Genomic DNA, 14,231 nt, shown 5'->3' on the forward strand with positions numbered 1-14,231 from the left:
GAAATTTCTGTGGAATCTTAGCAAGATGCCTGACTTCAAGACGAGAGTAAGATATATTTGCCGAAATGAAGGACAGGCGGATTAAACTCATTTTCAAGAATATTGTTTAAGGTGACTTGTACGAACTATTTATTTCTTATTTCTCTTATTAAATCTACATAACAAAGAAATATATTGCTATTTTTATTCTGAAAGTATGTTGTTATTTGACAACTCCCGCGGTCTATTTCGTCTATATTTAAAAATAAAGCAAGTGCACGTAGGGTTATAGGTTGTTATAGGGTTTGTCTTATTTTCAGTGTCATTAATATAATACTGAATACAGATGTATGCGTCGAAAACAAAATTCCATATAATAATATGATTAAAACAGTTTAAATGAAAGAAATCTCTGTCTACCCCCTTACTTAGTTCATGCTTCGCCACTGTGTCTAATACAGTTAAAGCTGATTTCAGAGCTTGACTTACCAGGCAAGTTGGCCGTGCGCGTACAGGCGCACGGCTGTGAGCTTGCATCCGGGAGATAGTAGGTTCGAATCCCACTATCGGCAGCCCTGAAAATGGTTTTCCGTGGTTTCTCATTTTCACACCAGGCAAATGCTGGGGCTGTACCTTAATTAAGGCCACGGCCGCTTCCTTCCAACTCCTAGGCCTTTCCTATCCCATCGTCGCCATAAGACCTATCTGTGTCGGTGCGACGTAAAGCCCATAGCAAAAAAAAAAAAAAAAGAGCTTGACTTATATGCACCAGTCTATTGGCATTTTCCCTAACTACCCATGCGTTCAGGGTTTAAAACAGGGTACAAAACTAGAAAGAAATGGTGGTGGGGAGAAGGAACGTAGGAACATAAATACTATTGTTTACTTCAGGCAGTATCCAGTGGGGGGGGGGGGCGTATAAAATTCCCCTATAAGTAAATTACCCCCTTTCTCAGAAAAATGTAAATTTTAGATCTTTTTGTTTGAATTTTGTTGTTATAACCTTATAACATTATAAAGTTATTACAATCAGCTGAGAAGTTTATGAGAGACTGTCTCTTTCTTAATAAAGGCCAGACAAAGCGTGATTTGTCCTGATTTATTGCTTTATTAGTAGAACCTTCATCTACCAGGGCTAAGTGTTGACTGAACAAATTTGTTGGTTTGTACACACCTGAAGTGAATATTGTCCTATTGATACTTATCTGAATCACACCCTCTCCAAGAAGTAGGGGAGTGGTGTAAGCTCGAGCTACTTAGAGTAATTTACATTTTTGCCCGGGTTTCAGATGAACTTGCCAGAGTGAAACGTGAACAATAGGCTGCAGCTGCGGAGTTGCCACTGCTGCCTTGTTTTATAGCTCAAGGTCTGGCTGTCATTTGAATTACTGCTGATGTTTTTATGAAAATATGTGCAGTAAAAATCATTAATTTCAGTAATAAATTATATGTGTTCTACATTTTCCTCATTATTTTAAAATGAAAGAATCCTCCCCGGGCAATTTTAGTCGTCGAGGGGGTGGGGGGGAGGGGAAATCCCTCCCTTCCCCACCACGATTTCACATCCTGGTTTAAAACCCAATTGATACATCTGAGAATTTTGCACTTCAGACCATACCAACACCAACAATCTATGAGCCTGTCAGAAGGTTCAAAACATGCAAACAATTCAGCCAGGACACCATTGCTTTATCCAACCATAAATAGTGGAAAAATATGATCCGACCACCTCTTTAGTGTACTGGTTAGTGTGATTAGCTGCCACCCCTGGAGGCCCGGGTTGGATTCCCGGCTCAGCCACGAAATTTGAAAAGTTTTACGAGTGCTGGAACAGGGTCCACTCAGCCTCGAGATGTCAAATGAGTAGAGGTGGGTTTGATTCCTACCTCAGCCATCCTGGAAGTGGTTTTCCATGGTTTTCCACTTCTCCTCCAGGCAAATGCTTGGATGGTACCTAACATAAGGCAATGTCCGCTTCCTTCCCTCTTCCTTGTCTATCCCTTCCAATCTTTCCATCCTCTCATAAGGCCTCTCTTCAGCATAGCAGGTGAGGCCTTCTGGGCGAGGTAATGGTCATTCTCCACAGTTGTATCCCCCAACCCAATGTCTCAACCTCCAGGACACTGCCCTTGAGGCAGTAGAGGTGGGATCACTCGCTGAGTCCGAGGGAAAAACCAACCCTGGAGCGTAAACAGATTAAGAAGAAGAAAATATGATCCACTTGGGAAATCAACAACAATATATCAAGGAAAGGAAAAATAGCAAATTTTTGTCTTGATACTGGTCAAGATGGATATTCAGAGTGGTTTGAGACTAGGCAGGGTGTACAACAGGGCAATGCATTATCACCACTTTTATTCATTGCGGTAATGGATAAAATCAATGTAACTAGAATACTAACAGGTAGGGCCATTCTGGGGAACTGCGCTGCCATTGGCTGGTGCGCATAACATCATCCTGAGGATAGTGCCACCATCAGATTCAGTTCTTTATGTGTTAAAGTGTACAGTTAGCTGAAGGTTTTTGAGTTAATCTTGTTAGATATTTTAATTGCACTCCACTAGCCATGTATCTTTCGAGGACATAACATTTATCATTTAAAATTAATACAAAAGCATAGCGCATCAAATCTGTAGCTGTAGTGATACACATACACTCACAGCAGGATTGCAGAATTGTGAAAAATAACATTTTATGAACGTAATAAACATATAAATGAGGTAAACACTGAATTCAACACTTTTTAACTTAACATAAAGGACAATTAGTATCAAACCTATTATAATTAATTATGGCATCTTCAAAATAAAGAAAAATATGAGTTATATGACATGTAGGTTACAGGAAATGCAATAATTTAAGAATATTTTGTTATACATCTAGACTCATGGTCTGTTGGAGATTTGTCTTAAATGATGGTAAAGCTACCCAGAGAAGATTCTTCCCCACAGCATTCTTTCTTAAAATGTCTATATATCTTTTTTGGTTCGTCTCTACCCAATGAATGTTTTTGTTCTCACATACAGCGACATTATTTTGTTGTGAATTTAAGGGAATTATTTGGAACTAAAATCACGTCATCAGATGAATCGTAACACATGACGAAACAAGCACTTAACAATCTCTGTCAGAATTCCATGTTTACACTTTAAAATGCTTGGCCCAATTTTGAAAGGTTCAGCGATGAGATAGAGAATATCCCTGTTTTTAAAAATGAACATATGCCTAAGGAGAGAGTGCTCTTAAGATAAGGGCATTTGCAATGTCCTGGAAGCCCCATTTCATTCTCTTGTTTTTGCTCAGAAGGGACTGAATGTGGCCAGGAGAGAAACATTGAGACCAGACACGCTTCAATTCACTACGTGCTTCTTGTTTCGAATTGTGCGTAGATTGTTTCGTAGCCCACAGCTTATTTTGTAACTTAGGACTTGCTTCAGGGCCATAAATTATTTTCTTAATGACAAATTTTCCGTCTTCAGTCTCTTCAGCTGATTGATGTCTTCTTTGGTATTGTCAGCTACCTCAAGAATCGTGTCTGTACTCATTTACTGGCGATGTTCTGTAGAACCTAATGTAATAATTTCTGTGTACAAGTAGAGAATCATAGAGGAAGGACATATAGTAATAGGAATACCCTATTCACAATAATTTAAGATATTTTTCCATTCAGAATATCAGTATAGCAATTAGTTTAATACTACCAATGGTGCATATGTTGTTAACTGATTGTCATCATTTCTTGTACTTGTAGCATTGATGTCATCTCCATGCCAGTTAGGAATATTTTGGGAGGGTGCAACATCTGCCTTCAATTTCCTTTTTGATGGCAAGCCGAGCAGTTCGTTTTTTAAGTTGCGTTCATAGTTATGAGGGAGGAAATGTGCAGAACAAATTCTAGCAGCATTAGGGTACATTATATCAGTTCTTTGAACCACAACATCCATATAGGCCAGATATAATAATTTTTGGAAAGCCGTGATAAATTACATTCTCAGTTTTAAAGGTCACATTTTTACACTCTAAGACAGCACAATTATTCCTGCTTTTACTAATTTTACTACTTCCTTACACTAAATAACAGCACATATTCTAAACTTCACTCACACACTGTACTGAATCGTTTAACAAACATGCAATAAACAATTAAACAGCTGACCGGAGACTGCTTACTAATGTTACCACTTGGAACACGCTGTAGAAGTGTCCTCACAGCGAAATCACAAGCTATGAGAGCAGTTAGCATGGAAAGCAATTCTGGCACCCCCTGGGATGAAATAATGAAAAGAGTTATGAGATTCAACAACAACTTTGAGTTCAAAGTTCTTGCCTTTCCAGATGATGTTTTGATATGGGTTGATAATGAGGCTGAAGTACAACAGAAGCTGAATGACTGGAATGCTATATTCAAGCAATTTGGTCTCAAGATAAGCAAGTCCAAAATGGTAGTATTGCCTCTTAGTCAATAGAACATCTGTACCAACATCAATCTAGATGGATTAAAATTGGAACAAGTACATCAGTTCTGTTATCTTGGCAGTGTAGTAACAATAGATAGCCAGTCATCTTCAGAAATCATTAATGTAGTACAGAATGGAGCACGGTTTTGTTATCTTGTGAGAAAACTACTTTGAGATAAGCAAATTCCATTTATATCGTAATTAATACTCTACGCAAGCCTTTCTGTACCTGTTACCAAATACAGTCTAGAAACCTGCATCCAAACCAGCAGAAATATCAGCAAACTACAAGCAGTGGAAATGAAATTCTTAAGAACAAAGAGGGACAAAATAAGAAACAATGAGATATGCCATCTTGTCCAAGTGAAACAAACAAGGGCAGTCTCCACATCTTCATACACTACCATATTCTCCTCATCAGTTCCACTTATTTTACATTCATTTCTTCTCAGTCTCCCCATAAACCCTCAGTCAGTTTTGAACATTTGAAATGATATGGACCTTAAAACCTACCTTTGGACAGGTGGAAGCTAAATATCAAGTTTGGTTGAAATACCTAAAGTAGTTTTCAAGTTACTAAAAATTATGTTTTACATGCACCCGCTTTTGATTAAAGTCCGCAGGGACTTGTACTGAAAACCCATCCGTTAATGATATTTGCCTTATTAATCCTCCTATCAAAATGATGCACACAAGAAAAAAGTTTTAGAAATTGATTTCAATTAAGGAAGGTAGATTTCCATTAAGTTTGGATTGTATATTTTGTGGGAGTGCAAAATCACAGTTTTGGTTTAGTACAAACTCCCAGTCATTTCTGGAATTTAAAATTATATGGACCTTAACACCTTCCCATGGACAGCTAGATGTTAAATATGAAGTATGGTTAAAATATCTCCAGTAGTTTTTCACCTATAAGAAATATGCTTTACAAGCACCCGCTTTTTAGTTAAGTCCACAGGAACTTGTACTGAAAATCTGTCCGCTAGTGATTATCTCCCTTATTAATCCTTCTATCAAAATGATGCATATGAGAAAAAAGTTTTAGAAATTTATTTCCTTTAAGGCAGGTAGACTCATTTCTACTTCCCACCTTCATCAGCAGGCATCAACATTCGCTGAGAGGTCATCTCAGCATGGCTTAGACGTATAGCATCCTTGTTCATGGAGGATGTTATACATTGTTTCTTCCCCATGAAAACAATAATCACCTCCACCACATTTTGAAATGAGAAATTGAGTCTTAGGTATTTGCATGAAATTTCAGATATTCTATTGCCTCTCTTGGTCCTGTTATGATCTTATATTCATGTGACATGTTCTTAAATGGGCAGCTTAGAGGGTTTAATACCTTGCCCAGCAGCCAGGTAATGCTTCAGCTATACTAATGAGTTTTGAGTTTACTTTAGTTTGTATATTTGAGATGTTCATTATTATGTTCCTTTTATCACTTGTCACCGAGCTCGATAGCGGCAGTCGCTTAAGTGCGGCCAGTATCCAGTAATCGGGAGATAGTGGGTTCGAGCCCCACTGTCGGAGCCCTGAAGATGGTTTTCCGTGGTTTCCCATTTTCACACCAGGCAAATGCCGGGGCTGTACCTTAATTAAGGCTACGGCCGCTTCCTTCCACTTCCTAGGCCTTTCCTATCCAATCATCTCAATAAGACCTATCTGTGTCGGTGCGACGTAAAGCAAATAACAAAAAATAAATTAAAAAATTATCACTTGTCACATAAAGCTTTTCATCATCATCATCATCTCGCTTGCTTGCTTGCTTGCTTGCTTGCTTGCTTGCTTGCTTGCTTGCTTGGCATGAACATTTCTTTGGAAGGAAAGCAGCAATTCACATGAATGATACATGTTATCTAAACTAAACTATAATAACCTATTTGCAAAGGGTAAGTGTAAAATCTAGGCAAAATACACTCACTGGCAAAAAACGTCTCCCTTGTAGTAAATAATTCCAATCCTTGATTTTTGTCCCTATAAACAAATATTTAACCCCATTTTTCCTCTTGAATTGCAACTTTATCTTCATATCATGAGCTTTCCTACTTTTAAAAACTCCACTCAAGCATATTCATCTACTGATATAATTCCATGCCATCTCTCTCTTGACATTCTGCAAGTCAATAGCTTCATGTTCATTTAGCGTAGTTTATGTTTTCAAAATACTATTTTTTTGAGAACTTTTTCTCTTGAGAGAAACATTTTGTCACCAAAATAATTATGTCTGTTGTTTCAGGGAGATCTGCTAGGCCAGAGCTGGTTTGATATCTTGCATCCTAAGGATGTCGCTAAAGTGAAAGAACAACTCTCATCCTCTGATCTCAGTCCACGAGAAAGGTTAATTGATGCCAAGAGTGAGTTCTCTGTTACCAGTTTTATTTCTTGTTCTTCTTTGGTTTCACTTCGTTGAGATGTGCAATGTGGGTACGTACAATGTAGTTTTTATAGTAGCCACCTGGAATCTGAAAGCTTGTGTGACATCACAGGCAGAGATAGAGCGCCAGCCTCTGGATGCTAAGATCATAGTTCAAACCTGTCAAAGGTAGACAGATTTTTGAAGAGTGGAAAAATGTTGGTTCGACTCTCCATGTCATTCGATTTTGGCATTTAAAATATCTTTGTGACAGATTTGGTATTTACCCAGAAAGATGAATAAAAATTCAGCCATAGATAGCCCAACAGAAATCTGGTTTCCTGTGCCATCTGGTAGAATAAAATGGAACATTGAAATTGATACACAGGGCTCACAGGAGACTCACACTCCTTTCCTTACCCTTTCTTAGTCACCAACAACTGCTGGTCAGTTTGCTTGGTCATGAAAGATATTTAGAAAATTTAACCATACGTTATGTTAAAATGTATATTTTTTTATATTGTCACTTGTGGACTTTTTCTCAGCCTGACAGTAAAGAATACATACATAAATTAAAAAACATTTTAAATTCGAAAAATTCTTTAAAATGCTACTGTATATACTGTATTGACATAAAACCTTTTTGAAAGTTGAAATAAGATTTATCATCCCAAATCGGCAAAAATGCAAAAGAATGCAAAATAAAGACATGTCATTATCATTTGTCATATCTATATATAGTTCTTTTCATCTATAGTAGTGAGTAACGTCCTAATGCAAAGGGAAAAAGGATGACATTTCAGCAACATCCGCCCCCTAATTACAAGTAATCCATGAAAGATGACTAGAAATCGTAGAGGAAACCTTTATGTAAAAGAAATTCCAAACATAATGGTAAATTCAGAGCCTTTGAATTTATTAATTAATGAATGTGAAATAATAATAGTACTGTTTAGTACAACATAAAATGCTTAAGATAACTTTTTTTTTTTTTTCATGCTGTAAAACTTGCTTTGGTACTCAGTTGCCAATAGTACTATTCACTATTCAAAATCTTAAAAAAGTGATATGAGTTATTAAGAATAGAATCTAATTCAGTTTATCACTAACGTGCATGGTATTATCACAAATAATTACAATGTAGGGCAGTCATTATGTAATAATTTCTATTGAATTTTGTATATACCTATCTGTGAAGTCAGGATTATCAGTAGCAAACAGTCCAGTTTCTTACTAGTAAAATTATATTGATGATTTTGATGACAGTGTCTGTAGAGAGGTTCGTAAGAGATTTTCAGAATCTCTTGTATTGTCCTGTTGGAAGATTTACAGTATTAAATGTGAACCTCCACCTTCAAGATAGTTAAAGAAAAGAATATATATTTTCATTCATCTGGTAAATATTGCACGCTTTAAAAAGAAAATCATTTATAAATAACTTTTCTTGCAATAGTTAATACATTCTTTCATGGTTGCTGAAGTTAATGGCATAACCTTTCTTCTGACATTTTGCTTATGCTACTGAAACAGTGCTATTACAAAGTTTATGATGGCCAGTTTTATTTTTCCAGCTATGCTGCCAGTGAAGACGGACGTACCTCAAGGTGTTTCGAGATTATGTCCTGGTGCTCGGAGATCTTTCTTCTGTCGAATGAAGTGCAAAGTACCTGTCCAAGTAAAGGAAGAGACTGATACAACCACTGGGTGCCACAGGCGGAAAAAGCAGCAAAACTTGGGTCAGTTAAAAGTTGGTTGGTATCTTGCTCATACTATGAGGAGAAAAGTGAACCAAAATTGTCATTCAATCTTTGGTCACAGTACAGAATTTTCATTTGCAAACTTGATTTTCCCATACCTGTTTGTGGAAAACGCAGGAACTGTATATATATATATTTTTCTTTAGCTATTTGCTTTACGTCACACTGACACAGATCGGTCTTATGACAATGATGGGATAGGAGAGGCCTAGAAAGTGAAAGGAAGTGGCCGTGGCCTTAATTAAGGCATTTGCCTGGTGTGAAAATGGGAAACCACAGAAAACCATCTTCAGGGCTGCCGACAGTGGGCTCGAACCCACTATCTCCCGATTACTGGATACTGGCCGCACTTAAGCGACTGCAGCTATCGAGCTCAGAACTGTATATTTCAAGGGTGGATATCACCTAGTGTTCAGGGCTAAAGAAGCATTGGATCTTAATCTTTCCACCTTTGCTGAGCAAAACAAAAGCATGGCCTTGAGAATAAGAGCCAGGGGAAGCTGGCCCTCCTCACACTATGGGATACTTTCCGCTCTCCACTTTCTCGTTTGCATTTATTTGTATTGTTAAGCGAGGACAATTTGACTACTTCTTTTTAAAATATATCCTTCAGTTCAATCAAATATCATTGTGTATATTCATTCAAAGCTTCCTATGCTCCATTTAGATCTGTGGCTTTGGATACAGCACTGGTGGAGATCCTTCCAATCTTCATCTTCTTCAGAGTCATTGCACAGTATGAGGGTTTGAGCTTCCTGCAGAGTATATAGTTTCTCCTACAGTATGGAACATGGTGCCAGAACACTTTGAAGCTACCTATTGACGCACTAACACATTGGCAGTGGACAGCAACTAGGCGGCAAATAATGAGCGCGAAGATCGCTTGAACCCTTACTTTTGGACTATTTGCTCCCGGCATCTGGTGTCTCTCCTAGTAACCACAGACTCATGAGATAATCGCTAGATATCTGGAAGGTCGAACTTCTCCACCAGTCTACTGTAACACGACTACTGTACCAGTCCACCTGCTACCTGGCAAGGCTCTCTCCGGACTGCTACAGCAGACCACCAGAGTAAAGAGATTAACATCACTTATCCTTTTATTCTCCTGCTAGCACCTGGTACCTAACACTCTCAAGAATCACCATTATTCACTCCTCCATCAACAAAATTCATTTCGAAACCTTTGGAAAAATTAGGCTTATAATTTCAGTTACATGTGCTGTTAGGAACCATAGTTGTGAGCAAAATGTTGTTTTTAGATATACTTGTTAACTATTTAAATGTGGAAAAGTTGTGGAAATCCATCATTAGCAGATATTTGAAAACAATATCTACAATATATACTTCTTTCCAAAAGTACTTATAAATGTAAAAAGTCCTAGCTCCTGATTATTAATAATGGGAACCATTTACAGTAAAGTGGCTTAATAAATATTTATTTTATCAGCATGTAATTGATTTTTCTGTACTGAGCAGAGTGCTGCATGTGTAAACGTGCTACAGCTATGGTGCGAAGCTTTGCATTCAGGAGACAAGTGGGTTTGAACCCCACCGTCGGCTGTCCTGAGAATGTGTTTTCTGTGGTTTCCCATTTTCACTTCCAGGCAAATGCCAGGATAGTTCCTATGCATAGGACACAGCTGATTCCTTCCACCTCCTTATCCAATTTCATTCACAATCATTTAGTTCATATTCATTAGCTCCTCAACTGAGGCTGACATCAGGAAGGACATCAGGCTGTAAAAACAATGTCATATAAATTCATCTTACGTCATCCCTGGCCCCGTATCAAGAAATGGGTCTTAGGGGTAGACAAACAATTGTTTTCTCTGTATTGAATATTGTGAAAAATTTATGAAAGATAAAAATCTTCACGTCTCGACTATTCACTACAAGACAATACAGTATAGAAAGTTCTTAAACATTTTAATTACCTGATACATAAAAATGGAATCACTAACAGGTAGATCATAAATCTTCCAATCCTTATTCACTTCACCAAAGCACATTTAACAATTGTTTTATTATCCAAGTCCTGCAATGTTTACCCCTTTTTAGTTGCCTCCTCAACCCTAGAGAACTGGAGGTTGGATATCAGCTAGTATTCAAATCCAAGGAAGCATTTTATCTTGACATCAGACAACTACTCTTATTTTCCTTTCTCTCTTTCCCGTAGCCGTGTTGAAACACCGGATCCCATGAGATCTCCGAAGTTAAGCAACATTGGGCGTGGTCAGGAGTTGGATGGGTTGCCACGCGCTGTTGGTGGGGGGTAAGGGAATGGAGGAGCGGAAAGGAACTGGCCACCCTACCGCACATAAACTCTGGCTCAGGAACACCTCTGCGGAGGTTCGGACCTGCTTTCGGGCAGAGTAACCCTTACCTTACCTTTCCCCTTTACTATGCTAGCAACATCCACTATGCAAAAACTCTGGAACGCTTCTTTTCTTCTCTCCTCCATCAACAAAATTTATGCAGTACTAAAATTTTTTGATAAATGTGGTGTTCTTATTTTTCCTATGTGTATGATACAAACTATGTTCTTACCTACAGGGTCTCTCATATAAACCCAGACTGAGGGCACGGTGTTTGTACTCTGCGCTACGGCAGCTGCCTCAGCCGAACTTAAGTCGCACGTGGCCGCCCTGCTTTAAGCGTGTATGCAATCTTATATGAAATCTTGCCTTATTAAAGATGCTGGACTTGTTGTCCATCCTGGATTATGTAGGCATTGTATCTGTTAACCACATTCTGGCCGACGTGAGTGAGTTCTGTCACTGTAATGTCTCTGATTTCATTCGTAATGTTTTTTTTTCATTTCCGCCAATGTGTGAGGATTTGTTTGATACACTTTTTCTTTCAGTTTACCCCACAAGTAAAAATCACACACTGCATTTACTGTCGTCTCGAGAAAAATAGTCCCAATTATTCGTCTTGCACTAACAGCCTCGGTAGCAGGTAGAGGCAGCTCTACCCAGGGAGTGGTGCCCCTGCCTATGTGAGTCCCAGAGCACACTGACCCGGTGTGTAGTATCTGGTAAGGGTCCCAGCTCAGGGTTATGAGTGAAGACCTCAACGACATCAACGGCGGAGAGGGTGACCTTCGGTATGGCGGAGATGTTGGAAGAGGCAGCCCTGTACTTGGGGATTAATACGAGTACAACACATAAAGGGCACGATGGTTCCACATGTAAGTGGCGGTACCCTGACAGCGCCTGTTCCCCATGTTAGGGGCGGCTGAATCACAACTCACCAACACGTCTGGCAAGCGTGGTGTTTTATTGCCGAACACCTTCCATAAACTCCTATAACTTCGAATTTTCAAACGAAACTACCCCAGGTGAGTAGAGTGAAAGACTCAAAATACGTCAGTCTGCCTCAAGGATTCTGGGGGAGGCAAAAATTCTAAAAGAACGACTAAAAAAATAAGAATAGCCACATACAACATAAGAACTATGAGACTAGCTGAAGACCTGGAAAGGCTAGAACAAGAACTACATGACATAAAATGGGATATTCTGGGTATTTGTGAGACTTGCCTTCAAGGAGAAAAAGCTGAGACCCTTCCATCAGGTCATGTCATCTTACGTAATAACGGGGATGCTTCTACACATGGGGTTGCTATTCTTGTCTTATAGGGAACACAAGAGAGGCATTGGAAGACCCCAGAAGAGATGGCTCGACAACATAAAGCTGTTGGCTGGAACACGCTGGTTCCAAGTGGCTCAAGACCGAAGACGATGGAAGCATATGAAAGAGGCCTATATCCAGCAGCGGATTGAAATAGGCTAGCCGAAGAAGAAGAAGAAGAAGAAGAAGAAGAAGAAGAAGAAGAAGAAGAAGAAGAAGAAGAAGAAGAAGAAGAAGAAGAAGAAGAAGAAGAAGAAGAAGAAGCACTTACAGCACACCAAACACCAATCTTCCTATCATAATGAGGGACTTTATAAATAGGGCCCTGCATGGATATACAAAATAATATCCGCATCCGCTCCACATCCATACTTCCTTCATCCGCACCCGCATCCACATCCACAAATGGTTATCCGCATCCGCAAAATGGTTATCCGTGGATAATTTCAATATTTAACTACAGTATATTACAAGGTATTGAAATGGATAGATCTGTTAACATAATACAATAGGCCTGACACCTGGCACCAGAATCTACAGTGGTAGGTTTATGAGGGATTTTCTCTTGCAACAACTACCGGCGTATTGACCTTTGTTCCTTCCTTCCATTAACTGTGGATAGGAGCCAGTTAGGCTTAGGTTTGGCTTTATGGTCTTAAGCCTCTTTATATAACACTATTCTCCCATACCAATGTCAAGGGTCATCTAACCACAAGTAAAAACAAGAGTATACATAAGTGAAAATAAATAAATGTCATTATTTAGAAATTATCAGCAAAATTATCTGCATTGCCATACAGTATGTATCCGCCAAGACACTAACTTTGCGGATATCCGCATCCATTCAGGGCTCTGTTCATAAACACCATTAGGATTTTCTGCACACCAATAGTGAGAATTATGACTGTTCACACGACCATTAAAATGAAACCAGGCCTCATCCGAAAAGAACACAAGCTGTGGGTCGAATAAATGATCATTCAATGATGCAGGATACCGCTCACAATACCTCACTCTTGTGGCTGGATCAGCAGGTTTTAAACAATGTTGAAACTGTTCGTGTGCATGCATGTTTTTTATTGAGCACTGAGCCCATAGTTTCAAATTTATTTACAATTTACTTATTTACAATTATGTGAATCTGTGCTCGTGAAGGTGGCACTTTACCAGGAAATTGCAGAACAAATGCATCGTGTACCCATCAAGCCAACTTGTACTTAAAATAACTTTTATATACGAAAATAACTGTCTTATCATGTTAACAGCTCAGATTCAGACTGGCGACTGCTAGATCGAACATGTGCATGCTGATTGCAAGATCAAGAACTATACGCGCACCTCCCGTACTGCTGCTCACGACTCAGGGAGTAAAAATACCACTGGATGGTCTGGGTTTATATGAGAGATCCTTAATAACTATCACTACCATCCCTGAGATTTGATGAAGTTTAAGGTTGTACAATCTTCAACAATTCTTGGGACACAACCTGTATTGTAAAAAGATGGTAATTCCTACTTCCATAGATCCTTACAGAGAACTCTACCATCTCTCCAAACAGAGCTCTAATGTGAGATGATTTTCAAAATATTTGTAAAGTTTGATTAGTCCCTTTGGGAGTGAGAAAAACATAATAGTTAATGGCTTTCCCAACAAAGGTTTAACATTTCTTCTACTCTGTGTCTCACCTACATACTTCACAGATACTCCAGGATATCTCTAACACTATATAACCTGTAAAAAAAAAAAAAAACCCATACCATGCCTTTCTTTCCTTCTACAATACTACAGATTTCTCCATCAGCTCCGTAGAGGAAATATAAACATACATAAAAGGTTACACAGTCAAGACTACTTTACTTTAGCTGTGTCAACGCATCCCCCCCCCCAACAGTTAACCTGTTATTAGGCCAGTAGGGGTGGCACTCCATCACCTGTTCTCTTCCTTTCCTCCCTTTCCCCTCTCCCCTCACGGAAACCTATACTGAGAGAGGAGAACCTCTCCCACGCTTCCCTGTCGGAATACCAAACGTAGGAGCATCCCATCA

At 38.9% G+C, this 14,231-nt stretch overlaps 1 protein-coding gene across 3 annotated transcripts in view; it reads left to right on the plus strand.

Annotated features, from left to right (window-relative positions):
• cyc (basic helix-loop-helix ARNT-like protein cyc) overlaps window positions 1–14,231 on the plus strand; it is an 816,156-nt gene that overhangs the window by 748,725 nt on the left and 53,200 nt on the right. For all 3 annotated transcript variants that reach the window (XM_067135751.2, XM_067135753.2, XM_067135752.2), the window contains 2 exons: window positions 6,679–6,796; window positions 8,367–8,531. In XM_067135751.2, coding sequence (XP_066991852.1) covers window positions 6,679–6,796; window positions 8,367–8,531 — 283 coding nt within the window. The remainder of the gene's footprint in view (window positions 1–6,678; window positions 6,797–8,366; window positions 8,532–14,231) is intronic.

Source organism: Anabrus simplex, chromosome 1 (assembly GCF_040414725.1).
Source record: "Anabrus simplex isolate iqAnaSimp1 chromosome 1, ASM4041472v1, whole genome shotgun sequence".
In the NCBI taxonomy this organism is placed as follows: domain Eukaryota; kingdom Metazoa; phylum Arthropoda; class Insecta; order Orthoptera; family Tettigoniidae; genus Anabrus; species Anabrus simplex.